General features: G+C 41.8%; 1 protein-coding gene across 1 annotated transcript in view; it reads left to right on the top strand.

Moving 5' to 3' along the window:
- The first annotated feature begins 1,548 nt into the window (after positions 1-1,548).
- LOC120064775 (sodium channel protein type 8 subunit alpha-like) overlaps positions 1,549-17,610 on the top strand; it is a 91,527-nt gene continuing 75,465 nt past the window's right edge. The window contains exons 1-5 of the mRNA XM_039015380.1: positions 1,549-1,575; positions 9,343-9,461; positions 10,229-10,318; positions 10,441-10,569; positions 13,106-13,197. Coding sequence (XP_038871308.1) covers positions 1,549-1,575; positions 9,343-9,461; positions 10,229-10,318; positions 10,441-10,569; positions 13,106-13,197 — 457 coding nt within the window. The remainder of the gene's footprint in view (positions 1,576-9,342; positions 9,462-10,228; positions 10,319-10,440; positions 10,570-13,105; positions 13,198-17,610) is intronic.

Below are 17,610 nucleotides of genomic sequence, written 5' to 3'. Positions count from 1 at the left end.
CAGAGTCTCTCCTGTTAGTCATTCTATCTCTATGATGTACCAGAGTCTCTATTGTTAGTCATTCTATCTCTATGATGTAACCAGAGTCTCTCCTGCTAGTCATTCTATCTCTATGATGTAACCAGAGTCTCTATTGTTAGTCATTCTATCTCTATGATGTAACCAGAGTCTCTATTGTTAGTCATTCTGTCTCTATGATGTTACCAGAGTCTCCATTGCTAGTCATTCTATCTCTATAATGTAAACAGAGTCTCTCCTGTTAGTCATTCTATCTCTATGATGTAACCAGAGTCTCTCCTGTTAGTCATTCTATCTCTATGATGTAACCAGAGTCTCTCCTGTTAGTCATTCTATCTCTGTGATGTAACCAGAGTCTCTATTGCTCGTCATTCTATCTCTGTGATGTAACCAGAGTCTCTCCTGTTAATCATTCTATCTCTATGATGTAACCAGAGTCTCTCCTGCTTGTCATTCTATCTCTATGATGTAACCAGAGTCTCTATTGTTAGTCATTCTATCTCTATGATGTAACCAGAGTCTCTCATGTTAGTCATTCTATCTCTATGATGTAACCAGAGTCTCTCCTGTTAGTCATTCTATCTCTATGATGTAACCAGAGTCTCTCCTGTTAGTCATTCTATCTCTATGATGTAACCAGAGTCTCTTTTGCTAGTCATTCTATCTCTATGATGTAACCAGAGTCTCTCCTGCTAGTCATTCTATCTCTATGATGTAACCAGAGTCTCTCCTGTTAGTCATTCTATCTCTATGATGTAACCAGAGTCTCTCCTGCTAGTCATTCTATCTCTATGATGTAACCAGAGTCTCTCCTGTTAGTCATTCTATCTCTATGATGTAACCAGAGTCTCTATTGTTAGTCATTCTATCTCTATGATGTTACCAGAGTCTCTATTGCTAGTCATTCTATCTCTATGATGTAACCAGAGTCTCTCCTGTTAGTCATTCTATCTCTGTGATGTAACCAGAGTCTCTATTGCTCGTCATTCTATCTCTGTGATGTAACCAGAGTCTCTCCTGTTAGTCATTCTATCTCTATGATGTAACCATTGTCTCTACTGTTAGTCATTATATCTTTATGATGTAACCAGAGTCTCTATTGTTAGTCATTCTATCTCTATGATGTAACCCGTCTCTCTTGCTAGTCATTCTATCTCTACAATGTAACCAGAGTTTTCTCCTGCTAGTCATTCTATCTCTATGATGTAACCATTGTCTCTACTGTTAGTCATTATATCTTTATGATGTAACCAGAGTCTCTATTGTTAGTCATTCTATCTCTATGATGTAACCCGTCTCTCTTGCTAGTCATTCTATCTCTATGATGTAACCCGTCTCTCCTGCTCGTCATTCTATCTCTATGGTTTAACCAGCATCTCTCCTGCTAGTCATTCTATCTCTATGGTGTAACCAGCATCTCTCCTGCTAGTCATTCTATCTCTATGGTGTAACCAGCATCTCTCCTGCATGGCAGACTGCTGCTGTCCCCAAATGAACCTGGCTGAGTAGCATACTGACTGGTCATTTCCAATGGCTGATGATGATCACACAGGGACAGTGAGTAGGTTTGAATGAGTGAAACATATCCAGAATATGTCCCTCATACACTGATATAATTAATCATAGCTAGGTCCCACGTTGGGGACTTTATTCACTTCCTATCATGCCATGGCTGTAATTTTAACCCCCCCACACACCCTTTCCTCTCTCTCCCTCTTTCTCTCTCTCTCTGAGGTGTAGTAAATTAGAGCAAGGGCCTGGCTTTAGCCGTCTGTCTGAGTCCTTAGTGTCTGATGACACAGCATCCTTCTGTACTGCCGAGAGGAGGAGAGGGGGAGTAGAGAGGGAGGGAGAGGGGAGGGGGGGAGGGGGAGGAATGGGGTTTGGGAGGGGGGAGCACACCACACGGGACATCTAGAGGGGATTGATGCTCAGTGGAGTTGGACTGGCTATATACACTCTTCGAAAAAAGGGTTCCAATTGGGTTCTTCGGCTGTCTCCGTAGGATAACCCTTTTTGGTTCCATGTAGAACCCTCTGTGACAAGGGTTCTACTTGAAACCAGAAGGGTTCAACCTGGAACCAAAAATGATTCTTCAAAGGGTTATCTTATGGGGACAGCCGAAGAACCCTTTTAGGTTCTAAATAGCACCTATTTTTATAAGAGTGTAGTACATATGTGTGCCGGGGATTGTGGGAGGGAGTGAGGGAGGGAGCAAGGGAGTGAGGGAGGTAGTGTGGTTGGATAATGATGTGTTAGCATTATAGTACATGCGGTTGCATAAATGCTGGCCAGTAGGTTATGTATGCTGTATACCGTAATGTGACCATCATCTCTGGATGTATTAATGCAAACGTTTTAGCAAGGGTTTACGATGGTTTGTCTCACTGAATGTGTTTCTGTTTGCGAAGGTCATTGATGTCTTAGACGATGATTCAGACAAAAATCCTGGCTGAAGTCAGGTGTTTAAAGAACAGTCTAATTACCCCCCCCCCCCCAGCTGTGGTAGGCTACTCCCCCCTCCCTCAATGACCTACTCTCCATTGTTGCCCGTTTAGCCTTCTGTCATGTCTTTCTCTTTCTCTCTGCTGCATGCTGCCATCCCCTCCCTCCCTCCCTCCCTCCCTCCCTCCCTCCCTCCCTCCCTCCCTCCCTCCCTCCCTCCCTCCCTCCCTCCCTCCCTCCCTCCCTCCCTCTACCCATCCATCTCTGCTTTGGCTCTCTCCCCTCTGCAGCTCTCAGGGTTTTCTTCTGCATTCCTCCCTCTCCCACTCCATCCCCTCATTCCCCTCTCTCTATCTCTCACTTTCTCCTCCACTGCGTGCCCCATTCCTTTCTCTCTCTCTCTCTCTCTCTCTCTCTCTCTCTCTCTCTCTCTCTCTCTCTCTCTCTCTCTCTCTCTCTCTCTCTCTCTCTCTCTCTCTCTCTCTCTCTCCTTATTTTGCTCTCTCTCTCTCTCTCTCCTTATTTTGCTCCCTCTCTCTTTGTCTCCTTATTTTGCTCCCTCTCTCTTTGTCTGTCTTTACTGCTGTCCCTGTATCCCTGCATGCCCCTCCACATCCCTCTCTCACTGCTCCACTGCATGCCTCCCTCCTTCCTCTCCCTCTCTTTGGTTGTCTCTGCAGCTGCATTCTGCCTCCTATTCCTGCATCTGCATTTCTCTTCAAAGCCTCTATTGTGGATGATGAAACTTGCAGTAGCTTTGCAGCAAATCGGTCATGAGACATTCCGTTTGCATTGTGTGTGTATGATGTAAGTGTGTGTGTACTAGTATTTAGATCAGTGGGACTGTATTCCGGTGTGTGTACTGTGTATAGGACCCGTGCCACTCTGTGTTTATTTTTTATATATTTTTTGATTTCACCTTTATTTAACCAGGTAGGCTAGTTGAGAACAAGTTCTCATTTACAACTGCGACCTGGCCAAGATAAAGCAAAGCAGTGTGACACAGACAACAACACAAAGTTACACATGGAATAACATGGAATAAACAATAAACAAGCCAATAACACAATAAACAAGTCAATGACACAGTAGAAAAAAGAAAGTCTATATATTGTGTGATGGTGTGTGTTTATGCATGTGAAGCGTGCCTTTGATAATCACACAGTGGGTCCAGCACACTCATGCATCAAACAGTTGATATGTATTGGCCCATTTCAATATGTCCGGGAATCGTAGCCTAGTTAGCCTGTCCGGCTCTGGCGTTCCGCCAGCGGAACTCCTCCCACATTCCACTGAAAAGGCAGAGCGCGAAATTCAAAAGATATTTTTTAGAAATATTTAACTTTCACACATTAACAAGTCCAATACAGCAAATGAAAGATACACATCTTGTGAATCCAGTCAACATGTCCGATTTTTAAAATGTTTTACAGCGAAAACACCACATATATTTATGTTAGCTCACCACCAAATACAAAAAAGGACAGACATTTTTCACAGCACAGGTAGCATGCACAAAGCCAACCTAACTAACCAAGAACCAACCAAACTAACCAACAAACAACTTCATCAGATGACAGTCTTATAACATGTTATTCAATAAATCTATGTTTTGTTCGAAAAATGTGCATATTTCAGGTATAAATCATAGTTTACATTGCAGCTACAATCAGAAATTGCACCGAAAGCTGCCAGAATAATTACAGACACCAACGTCAAATACCTAAATACTCATCATAAAACATTTCTGAAAAATCGATGGTGTACAGCAAATTAAAGACAAACATCTTGTGAATCCAGCCAATATTTCTGATTTTTTAAGTGTTTTACAGCGAAAACACAATATAGCATTATATTAGCTTACTACAATAGCCTACCACACTACCGCATTCATTCATCAAGGCACGTTAGCGATAGCAATAGGCACGTTAGCGATAGCGAATAAACCAGCAAGATATATAATTTTGACTAACCTTGATAAGCTTCATCAGATGACAGTCCTATAACATCAGGTTATACATACACTTATGTTTTGTTCGAAAATGTGCATATTTAGAGCTGAAATCAGTGGTTATACATTGTGCTAACGTTGTGCTAACGTAGCATCTTTTTCCCACAACGTCCGGATATTTTTCTGACACTTTTTCTGACACACATATTCTGACCAAATAGCTATTCATAAACATAACTAAAAAATACATGTTGTATAGGAAATGATAGATACACTAGTTCTTAATGCAATCGCCGTGTTAGAATTCTAAAAATAACTTCATTACGACATCCAGCTTAGGTATAGCGAGAGAGTACCCAAAAGCTGGGCGCAAACGACTAGTTCACATGTACGACAGATATATGAAATAACATCATAGAATGGGTCCTACTTTTGCTGATCTTCCATCAGAATGTTGTACAAGGGGTCCTTTGTCGGGAACAATCGTTGTTTGGTTTTAGAACGGCCTTTTTCCCTCTCGATTTAGCAAGCACACTTGCCAAGTGGCACGAATCTCTCCATCGTCAACAAACGGAAGAGAACGGAACACGGCAAAATTCCCGAAAAAATTTCAATAATCTGATTAAACTATATTGAAAAAACATACTTTACGATGATATTGTCACATGTATCAAATAAAATCAAAGCCGGAGATATTAGTCGTCCATAACGTCAGCTTATCAGAAGGCAAATCCAGGTCCCTCCTCGCGCTCTCCAGAAAACAGGAAACTGGTGACACGTCATGCCAAGAGCTATGATTCGAGTCCAGATCAAGTTACACACTCAATTTCTTCTCTCACTGCTTGTCGACATCTAGTGGAAGACGTATGAAGTGCATCTAAACTAATAATTATCAAGGACTTTAATAGGCAGCCCCTAGAACAGTGCATCGATTTCAGATTTTCCACTTCCTGTCAGGAAGTTTGCTGCAAAAGGAGTTCTGTTTTACTCACAGATATAATTCAAACGGTTTTAGAAACTAGAGAGTGTTTTCTATCCAATAGTAATAATAATATGCATATTGTACGAGCAAGAATTGAGTACGAGGCTGTTTAAATTGGGTACGATTTTCCCCCAAAGTGAAAACAGCGCCCTCTGTCCTCATTAGCCTGCTCTCCTCTCCATAGTAATGGGGCGCCTCACTATGTCCTGGCTCCTATCCTCCTATAGGCTACATCCCCCTCGCCTTCCTTCTTCACTCTCTCTCTCTCTCTCTCTCGCTCTCTCTCTCTCTCTCTCTCTCTCTCTCTCTCACTGACTGACTGTCTGTCCCTCTATCCACAGCCATATTGTAGCAGTAGCCAGTTAGTGTAATCAATAGCAGATTTCTCCCTCCTCTCTCTCTACATCCATCCAGCTTACATACATACTAAAGCCCCTTTACAATTTAATTATGATTCTGTATGTACGTTGATTGCAGTATGCCATAGTGGATGACCTAAATTGAAACACAGGCCTAGCATATTAGCGATGAAACCGATGTATGGGGTGTGTGTGCATGCATGTGTGTATGTCAGTGTGTGTATATGATGTGTCATCACAAAATGAAAACTGTTCGGGAGCAAATAACTCCAGATGGCAGCGAACTGGGAAAATCTCTACAGGTTGGTCCAATGAAATATTGTATTGGGAATCTGTAGTTATTGTGGCTCAAGAATGTCAGTGAATCAAAGGCCTGTCAGAATATGAATGACTATCCCTGGCTGATAGCAGTAGATAAGATTAATATGATTCTTTAATCACATTTAATATGATTAATGACATTGAAATGTAACCATTTGGTGCCAATAAGACTATCAGAGCCATGCAAACAGAGGCTTACCTGTGTGTCCTAAACTAAAGCTATGTCCTCAGAGGGTCTGAAGTAAAAGTCGCCTTCACTCCCCAGGGAAGGAGGGAAGAAAGAGAGGGAGGGAGGGAGGAATTGAAGTCAGGACAACCAGATAGAACACATACACCTAGCATGAGGCTATAGGGACCACATCTGTGGTCATGTTGACAATGAGCAGAGCAGGCCACTCATTACACATGTCTCTTCTGTCATAGCAACATTTGACTTCCCACATTTCTTTGAACGTTAGATTTTTGCTGTAGCTGAAATTTGAACCTGGGCCTATTTTAACCAACACCAGACAATTATTGGGGTAAATGATAGAGGCAGACAATTTTTTTCTGACAGGAAGAAATGGTGAGGATTTGAGTTAGCCTAGCTATAGATAGTTTATGGTCAAAAAGAAAGGAGAGGAAGAAATACTTAGGGAAGGAGAGAGGGAAGGATCAGGGGAGAGTGAGGAGTGTTGTAATGCAGAGAGAGAATACATTTAGTCTTTCCCCAGACTGCTCTGCAGCCACCACTCGCTATTTTAATCTAATTAGCTTTCAGGACACTCCTGTCTCAGGACACTCCTGTCTCAGGACACTCCTGTCTCAGGACACCTCTGTCTTGTTGCCCAGCTGCTCCTTGCCAGTGTTTCCCTTGGAGTGTGTGACAAACAGACAGTCCCAGTGTGTGTGTGTGTGTGTGTGTGTGTGTGTGTGTGAGAGAGAGTGAGAGAGAGAGAGTGAGAGTTTGTCTGAAGTCCTTTTTGGTGTCTCTATATACCTACTGTATGTCTTTGTAGGTGTGGATTCTTTCTCTGAATGTGTATGTGTCTGTTTGTTGTGCATGCCATGTGAACAGTTTAGTTTTGAATGTGTTAGTCTGACTTTGTGTTTCTGTTGTACATGTGTGGGGCTTACAGTGTAACGGGTTGTTTGACTGTGTGTGAATCGGGCTGTATCTGTGTTCGGTATGTTGAGCTGAGATGTTTTAGTGTTTAATTCTATGCGTGTTGGCCTATGTTGCGTGGTGTGCGGTATACTGGCCTAAATATTCTCCCCTAGTCCCACAGCTGTTGTGGAGTGTAATACTGTACTGTACAGTAGGAAGGTACTGCAGAGGTCATCTGATCTGGACTCATGTGTTACGTAGCACCCCTCTCTCTTTCTATCTCTCTCTCTCTGTCTCTCTGGGTCTGACTGGGAAGATGACTAATTGATGAAGTGGAGCCAGAAAAGTTAATGTAGGCACTTATAATTAACAGTACGGCTGATTATCTACGGGTCATGCTTCTGCTGTGATGTCTCTTTCCTCTCACTCCCTGTGCACACACACACACCCACATACAAGCGTGCATACACACACGCACACAAACACACACACACACACGTGTGTGCTCATACATAAATGCAATCGCATACAGCCCCCCCCCCCTCAATCACTCACACACACACACACACACACACACACACACACACACACACACACACACACACACACACACACACACACACACACACACACACACACACACACACACACACACACACACACACACACACACACACACACACTCTCCTTCTCTCAGAGCTCTGGGCCTAACCTCACCACAGCCAGCCCAGCCCCACTTGGCCCGGGCCTGTTTATGGGATGGGGAGTGGTTGTTGAGAGGCTGGAGTCAGCAGATCTTGTCTTGATCGATGGCAGCGTTTGCAGTTCTTTTCCAGTAAGAGCTTTAAGCTGGGAGAAGAAGACAACTATTTGGCCACAGACTGGAGAGAGGGGAGAGGAACACAGGAAGGAAGGAACAGACACAAACACTGGGATATCTTACTGTCACCGTCAGTCAGGGGCTCTTAGTTACTCTAACTGGAAGTGGTACAGTAGTTAGATAGTGCAAAGTGGTTGGGTACTTTTTGACATTTTGAAAAACTTAAAATTACATTTTAAGTTTTTTAGTTATTAGGCTATTCAGACCTGGTCATTGAATTCCATTTTATATTTTTCACACATTCTGTAATAGTTGTAATAATATGTCTTCACATTAGTAAAAGAGGCATGTGCATGTGCTTTAGTGGAAGAGACTAAAGGTCATGGTTGACTTAAAGACATGCTCCGGAACTACTAAGTATTTTTTTAACCTCCCGCTTTGGGCTGGATATGTCAATGTGTAGTTCATACATGTAGAATCTATGAGCAGAATTAATTTCACCTCAACTAGCCACCATATCCCTACTTTGAAAGCGACTGTTTTCCTTACATTTTCCCCCAAGAGGGCCAGCTCCCTAGCAATTCAAGTTCTAGCCAAAGAGCTTCAGCCCTTCACTAGCAAGATACACACACACAGGAGAGAGAGAGCCTTGACGTGGTGCACATATCTGCACCTGTGTCACATAGTAAGCAATTTTACTTTGAGAACTACTGGCTAAAAAGTATGCAAATTACTAGAGAATCAGAAGTCTCTGCCTTACTGTTCTATAATGAGAGAAGATATTGTGGTTGTCTTTGCTGTTCAGCCTGTGCCCTAGTATGTGCATGAAACACACGGTCAGCACATCTTAGGATATACCCTGTTTATACCTCAGTAACAAATAAGTTACCAATATTGATTTACCCTCTTGTTGATTGCTTTTGGGAGGAAATGCACAGAGTACTCTTTATGGTGCCATGTTAAAGTGGGTTTAAACTTGAAAACTACTTGTGGTCGTAATACAACAGAATTCTTCTTGTAGTGAATGGGCATGGCAAACTGAAGCAGCAAGTTCCATAAAATGAGTGGAGCCACCCTGTGTGCCCTGTGACTCAGAGATGAGGTCTGCAATCAGATCAGCCAATGAACAGTCAGCTTAGTGTACCTTAGTCATGACTTCCCATTTCTGTTATCTCAGCATGGGATGTACTGTATGTGTCATGAAACCCTGATGAAGGCAGCATATTACATCGGAGCCATGAGATTGTGCAGCTTTTCCTTTTTACATGTCCCGTATGTGTCATGCCTTGTAATGCTCTTGTTAATGCATCTCTCCCTCTCTCTCTCTCTCTCTCTCTCTCTCTCTCTCTCTCTCCACAGACGTTTATAGTCCTAAACAAAGGGAAAACAATCTTCCGCTTCCACGCCACGGACTCCTTGTACGTCATCAGCCCTTTTAGTCTCTTTAGGCGAATAGCAATTAAGATTTTGATACACTCATATCCTTTCAAGTGGTGCATTGTCTTGCTTTGAAATTATGATTTAGTTGTTTATCATGGGGAAATTACAGAGTATGTACTTCTTCAATGTACTGTACATAATATTAAGGTTGAAGGAGCTAGTGATTGTGATATTTTCTTTTGATTGGTTGAAGAAACAGAGAAGAGGTGATACAGGCCAAATCATCCTTGTGCATTGATCTGGATCTTGTGACCCACACTATCCGGAAACATCTTCCCTCCCTTATCCGGATACCCTGGATCCACATCTTGTTAAATCGTTCATGGATGGGGCCACTGCATCGCAGTGCTAGAGGCGTCACTACAGACCTGGGTTCGATCCCAGGCTGTATCACAACCGGCCGTGATCGGCCCAGCGTCATCCGGGTTAGGGGAGGGTTTGGTCGAGGGGGCTTTTCTTGGCTCATTGCGCTCTAGCAACTCCTTGTGGCGGGCTAGGCACCTGCAGGCTGGCCGCGGTTGTCAGTTAAACGGTGTTTCCTCCGTTTAAGGCGGGTCATGGCGGGTCATGTTTCAGAGGACGCATGACTTGACCTTTGCCTCCTGAGCCCGTTGGGGAGTTGCAGTGATGAGACAAGATCGAAATTGCGGAGAAAAAAGGGGTAAAATACAAAATAAAAAATTAATGGATGAACTGTGTCATTGTAGAGTGTCTCACAGTATATTCAACTATGTTCCTACCGTATGTTGATGGGTGTTGGAGTTTATTTGGTCATCAACCTTTTCTTAACTCTCTTCCCTGTTACGGTATTCAGTATGATCATCATGAGCACCATTTTGACCAACTGTGTATTCATGACATTTAGTGATCCTCCAGAATGGAACAAGATAGTAGAGTAAGTATTGATTTATAACTCCTTATGTACATTCATAAACTGTTTAGAACACATTTATAAACTAATATGCATTTATTCACATATCTCACCCTTTCGCTGTCTCTCGTCTTATTGTGCTCTAGGTATACCTTCACAGGTATCTACACCTTCGAATCGCTTACCAAGATTGTGGCGCGAGGCTTTTGTATAGATGGGTTCACTTTTCTACGAGATCCATGGAACTGGCTGGACTTCATGGTGATCTCTATGGCGTAAGTAGTCCACCTCCTCCCCATATTCCTCTCTCTACACCTCCATCTCTCTCTGCACTGCCATCTCTACCAGGGTGACAGGGTTGGACCAGGCAGTACATTCCAAGATAATAATAATAATCCAAGATGATTAAGCATCTCCAAATATTAATTCCGCAAAATAGAATTCATTCAACTGAATCAATCAATTAATAGGACATACAGTATATGTTAGTACAGGTACAGTGCATTCGGAAAGTATTCAGACCCTTTGACTTTTCCCCAATTTTGTTACGCTACCCTTATTGTAAAATGGATTAAATCTACATACAATACCCAATAATGATGAAGCAAAAACAGTTTTTATACATTTTTGGAAATGTATTTTCAAAAAAGCTACTGAAATTTCACGTTTACATAAGTATTCAGACCCTTTACTCAGTACTTGGTTGAAGCATCTTTGGCAGCGATTACAGTCTCGAGTCTTCTTGGGTATGATGCTACAAGCTTGGCACACCTGTATTTGGGGAGTTTCTCCCATTCTTCTCTGCAGATCCTCTCAAGCTATGTCAGGTTGGATGGGGAGCGATGCTGCAAAGCTATTTTCAAATCTCTCCAGAGACGTTAGATCGGGTTCAAGTCCGGGCTCTGGCTGGGTCACTCAAGGACATTGTGCAGACTTGTCCCAAAGCCACTCCTGCGTTGTCTTCACTGTGTGCTTAGGGTCATTGTCCTGTTGGAAGGTGAACTTTCACCCCAGTCTAACGTCCTTATTGCTCTGGAGCAGGTTTTCATCAAGGATCTCTCTGTACTTTGCTCCTTTCATCTTTCCCTCGATCCTGACTAATCTCCCAGTCCCTGTCGCTGATAAACATCCCCACACCATGATGCTGCCATCGCCATGCTTTACCGTAGGAATGGTGCCAGGTTTCCTCCAGATGTGATGCTTGACATTCAGGTCAAATAGTGAAATCTTGGTTTCATCAGACCACAGAATCTTGTTTCTCATGGTCTGAGAGTCCTTTAGGTGGCTTTTGGCAAACTCCAAGCGGGGTGTCATGTGCCTTTTACTGAGGAGTGGCTTCCGTCTGGCCACTCTACCATAAAGTTTTGATTGGTGGAGTTCTGCAGAGATGGTTGTTCTTCTGGAAGGTTCTCCCATCTCCACAGAGGAACTCTGGAGCACTGTCAGAGTGACCATTGGGTTCTTGGTCACCTCCCTGACCAAGGCCCTTCTCCCCTGATTTTTCAGTTTGGCAGGGCGGCCAGCTCTAGGAAGAGTCTTGGTGGTTCCAAACTTCTTCCATTTAAGAATTATGGAGGCCACTGTGTTTTTGGCGACCTTCAATGCTGTAGAAGTGTTTTGGTCCCCTTCTCCAGATCTGTGCCTCGACACAATCCTGTCTTGAAGCTCTACAAACAATTCCTTTGACCTCATGGCTTGGTTTTTGCTCTGACATGCACTGTCAACTGTGGGACATACAGACAGGTGTTTGCCTTTCCAAATCATGTACAATCAATTGAATTTACCACAGGTGGACTCTAATCAAGTTGTGGAAACATCTCAAGGATGATCAATGGAAACAGGATGCACCTGAGCTCAATTTCAAGTCTCATAGCAAAGGGTCTGAATACTTATGTAAATTTGATATCAGTTTTTTATTTATTAATACATTTGAAACAATTCTAAAAACCTGTTTTTGCTTTGTCATTATGGGCTATTGTGTGTACATTGATAAGAAAACAATTATATTTAATACATTTTAGAATAAGGATGTAATGTAAGAAAATGTGGAAAAAGTCAAGGGGTTAGAATACTTTTTGAATGCACTGTATATTTGTAATGTTGAATTTTATGAGAATGACACACATATGCATGGGTTTGTTGAAAGAGAAGCCATTTTGATGTGATGGCTAACTAGTTCAATTCTAGAGAGTGAGATAGCTCCGTGAAATGATGTAGAGTTTATACCGATGCATAAAAAAATTATCTGATTACTCTACTTGTATCCTCCTTTAAAAACAACATGTTGCAGAGGGAGGGATATCCTACCAAAGAAGATGATTTCAATGGGCAGGGATAGCAGTCTTTTTGGAATTTGGTAAAAGGAGATTTTGATGATTGAAAGTTATGCAAATATTGTAATCGTTTCAGTTTGACAAGGAATGATTGCCCTGCTCTAATTTTAGCACAACAATATGTTTTCTCTGATTTATCTGTGGAACATTTTGAAACATTTGGTTGAAACATTTTGGGCCATACAGTGTATTTCTTTCTTTATTTTGTATTTTCCTATCTTCCTTTTTATTCCTTTATTTTATTTTTGTATTTTCTTTCTTTCAAGGTTGGGGTCAATTCCCTTTCAATTCAGTGAGTTCAGGAAGTAAACTGAAAAAAAAAATCTAAAATATTTTCAATAACAATTTTTTTCAATTGGAATTTCAGTTTACTTACTGAATTGACTTAATTGAAATGGCATTTACCACAATCCTGCCTTCTTTCTCTCTTTCATTCTGGAACGACTGCTGAGTAACTGTGATCTGATCCACTCTGCAGGTATATAACAGAGTTTGTAAACCTAGGCAATGTGTCAGCTCTGCGTACGTTCAGGGTTCTGAGGGCTTTGAAAACTATTTCTGTTATCCCAGGTAAGACTATACAGGTGTGTGCTGGCGGGCGAGTTGCTGGGGTCAGTGTTAGGTGTGGTTTTGTTTCTGTTTCCTCTTCCACCTTCGCTCCTCTCTCCTGGAGGTATAGGCGCTTCTCTCTCTCGCTCTCTCTCGCTGTGGTGTCCCCTCCTCCTGCCAGTCATCTTCTTCGGTGGTGATGGTGCTGGTGTGGTGCACTTGGCGTCCGTGTGTGTGACCTGTAGGTTTGTGTGTGTTACCGTTTGTGTTTTTTGTCATGGTGTTTTGTTCTGTGTGTGATCCTACCCCGTTACAGATATGTAACAGAATTTGTGGACCTGGGGAATGTCTCGGCGCTGAGAACGTTCAGAGTTCTCCGAGCATTGAAAACTATTTCTGTGATTCCAGGTGAGACTCCCATTTAAACACTAAAGCTGAGTTTATTTTGATTTCTCATTAAATGGATTCTCATAATTTCTTATTACTTTAGACTCTTAAAGAGGATGCCTCAGAAACGATAACTGTTTTGTTGACTTTTTATTTTCCAAACGATCAAAAATGGTAGCAATACATTTTTGATAGGCTTCGCAGTCTACTGGCAGTCTTGTGGTGTTAAGTTGAAAAGGTGCTCCTGATATGACATACTAGAAGACGAACAGCCCATATAATAAGTGGGTGGGATACACTGCAAATGTTGTATTATTGCTTGTATTTTAATAATATTCTCCCCCAAAGTGACATTAACAGATTCATACAGTATACTGAGAGCAGATTGTATGGGTAGGAGCCTGAGTTGCCCCCAAGGAAAACGTCAGGCCCTAGTTGATAACTCTCCCATGGTTAAGAAAAACTCAGGGTCTAAGTATGAGGAGTAGTAGAAATGCAAAATAGTTATTATTATTGACATCTTAACCTCCAAGTCAAAGTGATAGACAAGGGTTTCACACTCACACATTGTATCTGTAAGCTTTTCTTATTTAGACCATGAGGATCTCTTTCAGAGAGGTTCGATTCACTTTCCAACAGAGAGTAATGTGTTGATATCCACCAAATGAATGAATATAGGTAAATACATAACGTTTAGGACCTTTGATGAGTTTGTGTTCAAATTTCTACCTTAGTTGTTGTCACCATCTTAAAACACATCACATTTCTGTATGAAGCCCTGACCATAACGGAGCACTCTGAAGAACAATGAATTCCTTAAGACTGCCAAGCCTAGTTTGACAACACACTTTATGCTGCATGAAGCTTTTCAAGACACCTGCTTTTTTATCTTACAACTTTGGCTTTTAAGGAGCTTCTTTACTTTGAATTCCATTCTGTTATGATTATAACAGTGAACTCCTGAATGTGGACTATTAGTTTCTGAGAAGATCTTTGTTAATCCTGGGACATTAAGGCATAAACACAACAGAGAAAGTAACTAAAGGAAATAAACACAGTGATAACACATAACTGATTTTCAATCCAACAGTTCCAATGGTGCAAATATATAACCCCCAGAGAAAAACTAATTGGAGATCCACCTGAAGGCTTTTTCTCTGGGGGGGAGGGTTGAAAGTGTTGGATTGAAAATCAGTTATGTGTTATGTATACACACACACACACACACACACACACACACACACACACACACACACACACACACACACACACACACACACACACACACACACACACACACACACACACACACACACACTTAGCCTTTTGAGATTTTGTAGAACTTCGACTGCAGAACACTTTAATGGTGCAAAAGTGCTGTTGGACAAATGTCTGGGGCAGGAAGTAAATGTGAATTTGTGCATTAAATACATCTAGTCCAGTAAGTAGTGTTGGCTCAGTCTCCAGTGTAGGCCTCTGATCTAAAGGGGTCCCAGCCTAAAAGGCTCACCCAGTGGGGATCACACCACACAGCACGAGTGGGACATGATGGGGGTGCCTAGGATGGGAACCATTCTAACCATGGGAACCAAGCTAAGTCACCATCCCGGTTGCCAGACAGACAGGTGATGATGACATGGAGTCAATTCCTTCAGCCTTGGCGTTTAAATGACCTGCATGCAACCTGCCATTCCCACTCGCCCCCCCCCCCCCCCCCCCTTACCCCTGCCCCCCTCGTCTACCCTCTCTTCTCTTCCAACTTCTTCCTCTTCTGACTGAACCCATTCCTGCGCTCTCTCTTCATTGTGCTGTGCTGCTGTGTTTGGTCGATCTAGTGGATGTTTTGTAGTTGTTGTGATATCTATTATCTGAGAGTGGCCCCACTCTTTCCAAGAATGCTCTACACTGCCTGTGAAACTGAGACTTGAACAGAAAAGGGAAAATTACATAAAAATTACATTCACATAATGGTGTAAATTAACATAAACTTGTCATGAATTGGTATCCCTCCACAACTCCATCACCTATTAGTCTTAGAACTATTTTGGTATAGCCTACCTCTGTGTCATTTTGTTGATTTAGAACATTTGAGGAGTATTTTGATCATCACTGAAGTGTGTCAGTCTCATGGAAATATCACGTAGGGGCACTCTCAATGTTGTTGTGTTTCTATGTTGTGGTGTAAAATTGAATGTCTGATAATCTTCTTGCTGTTTTTTATGTGTCTTTAATTATTGTACTATTGTTTGATGTACAGTAACAAATAAAGGTTTCGACACACCTACTCTTTCAAGGGTTTTTCTTTATTTTTACTATTTTCTAAATTGTAGAATAATAGTTAAGACATCAAAACTATGAATTAACACATATGGAATCATGTAGTAACCAAAAAAGTGTTTAAAAAAACATAATATATTTTATCTTTGAGATTCTTCAAAGTAGCCACCCTTTGCCTTGATGACAGCTTGTCACACTGTTGGCATTCTCTCAACCAGCTTCATGAGGTAGGAAGGCATTAACAGGTGTGCCTTGTTAAAAGTTAATTTGTGGAATTTCTTTCCTTCTTAATACCTTTGAGCCAATCAGTTGTGTTGTGACAAGGTAGGGGTGGTAAACAGAAGATATCCCTATTTGGTAAAATACCAAGTCCATATTATGGCAAGAACAGCTCAAATAAGCAAAGAGAAACGACAGTCCGTCATTACTTTAAGACATGAAGGTCAGTCAATCCGGAAAATGTCAAGAACTTTGAAAGTTTCTTCAAGTGCAGTCGCAAAAACCATTAAGCGCTATGATGAAACTGGCTCTCATGAGTACCACCACAAGAAAAGAAGGCCCAGAGTTACCTCTGCTGCAGAGGATAAGTTCATTATAGTTGCCAGCCTCAGAAATTGCAGCCCAAATAAATGCTTCACAGAGTTCAAGTAACAGACACATCTCAACATCAACTGTTCAGAGGAGACTGTGTGAATCGGGCCTTCATGGTCGAATTGCTGCAAAGAAACCCCTACTGAAGGACACCAATAATAAGAAGAGACTTGCTTGTGGCAAGAAACACGAGCAATCGACATTAGACTGGTGGATATCTGTCCTTTGGTCTGATGAGTCCAAATTTGAGATTTTTGGTTCCAACCGCCGTGTCTTTGTGAGACGCAGAGTAGGTGAATGGATGATCTCCGCATGTGTGATTCCCACCGTGAAGCATGGAGGAGGATGTGTGATAGTGTGGGGGTGCTTTGCTGGGGACACTGTCAATGACTTATTTATAATTCAAAGCACACTTAACCAGCATGACTCCCACAGCATTCTGCATCGATAAGCCATCCCATCTGGTTTGTGCTTAGTGGGACTATTATTTGTTTTTCAACAGGACAATGACCCAACACATCTCCAGCCTGTGTAAGGGCTATTTGACCAAGAAGGAGAGTGATGGAGTGCTGCATCAGATGGCCTGGACTCCACAATCACCCAACCTCAGCCCATTTTGAGATGGTTTGGGATGAGTTGGACCGCTGAGTGAATGAAAAGCAGCCAACAAGTGCTCAGCATATGTGGGAACTCCTTCAAGACTGTTGGAAAAGCATTCCAGTTGAAGCTGGTTGAGTGAATGCCAAGAGCTGTCATCAAGGCAAAGGGGGGCTACTTTGAAGAATCTCAAATATATTTTGATTTGTTTAACACTTTTTTGGTTACTACATGATTACATATGTGTTATTTCATGGTTTTGATGTCTTAACTATTATTCTACAATTTAGAAAATAGTACAAATAAAGAAAAACCCTTGAATGAGTAGGTGGGTCCAAACTTTTGACTGTTACTGTAGTTATCAAGGATGCTATTCTCGCTGTAATTTAGTTCAATATGACTTAACAGTAACTAACCATATAGAACACAATCACTATTGACGTATCAGAGTGTTTGAAGTGAAAACCTTCCTTTCCTCATGGAAAATATATCAACCATACGCATTATTATTATTATGACACATACGCCTGCAGTTTAGAATATTTCTGTTATACCTGTCCAAATTGAAATATTGTTGATTCT

This window comes from Salvelinus namaycush, chromosome 20, assembly GCF_016432855.1.
Source record: "Salvelinus namaycush isolate Seneca chromosome 20, SaNama_1.0, whole genome shotgun sequence".
Taxonomy (NCBI): domain Eukaryota; kingdom Metazoa; phylum Chordata; class Actinopteri; order Salmoniformes; family Salmonidae; genus Salvelinus; species Salvelinus namaycush.
The sequence above is the reverse complement of the archived record's forward strand: the minus strand, read 5'-3'. Positions and strand labels throughout refer to the sequence as shown.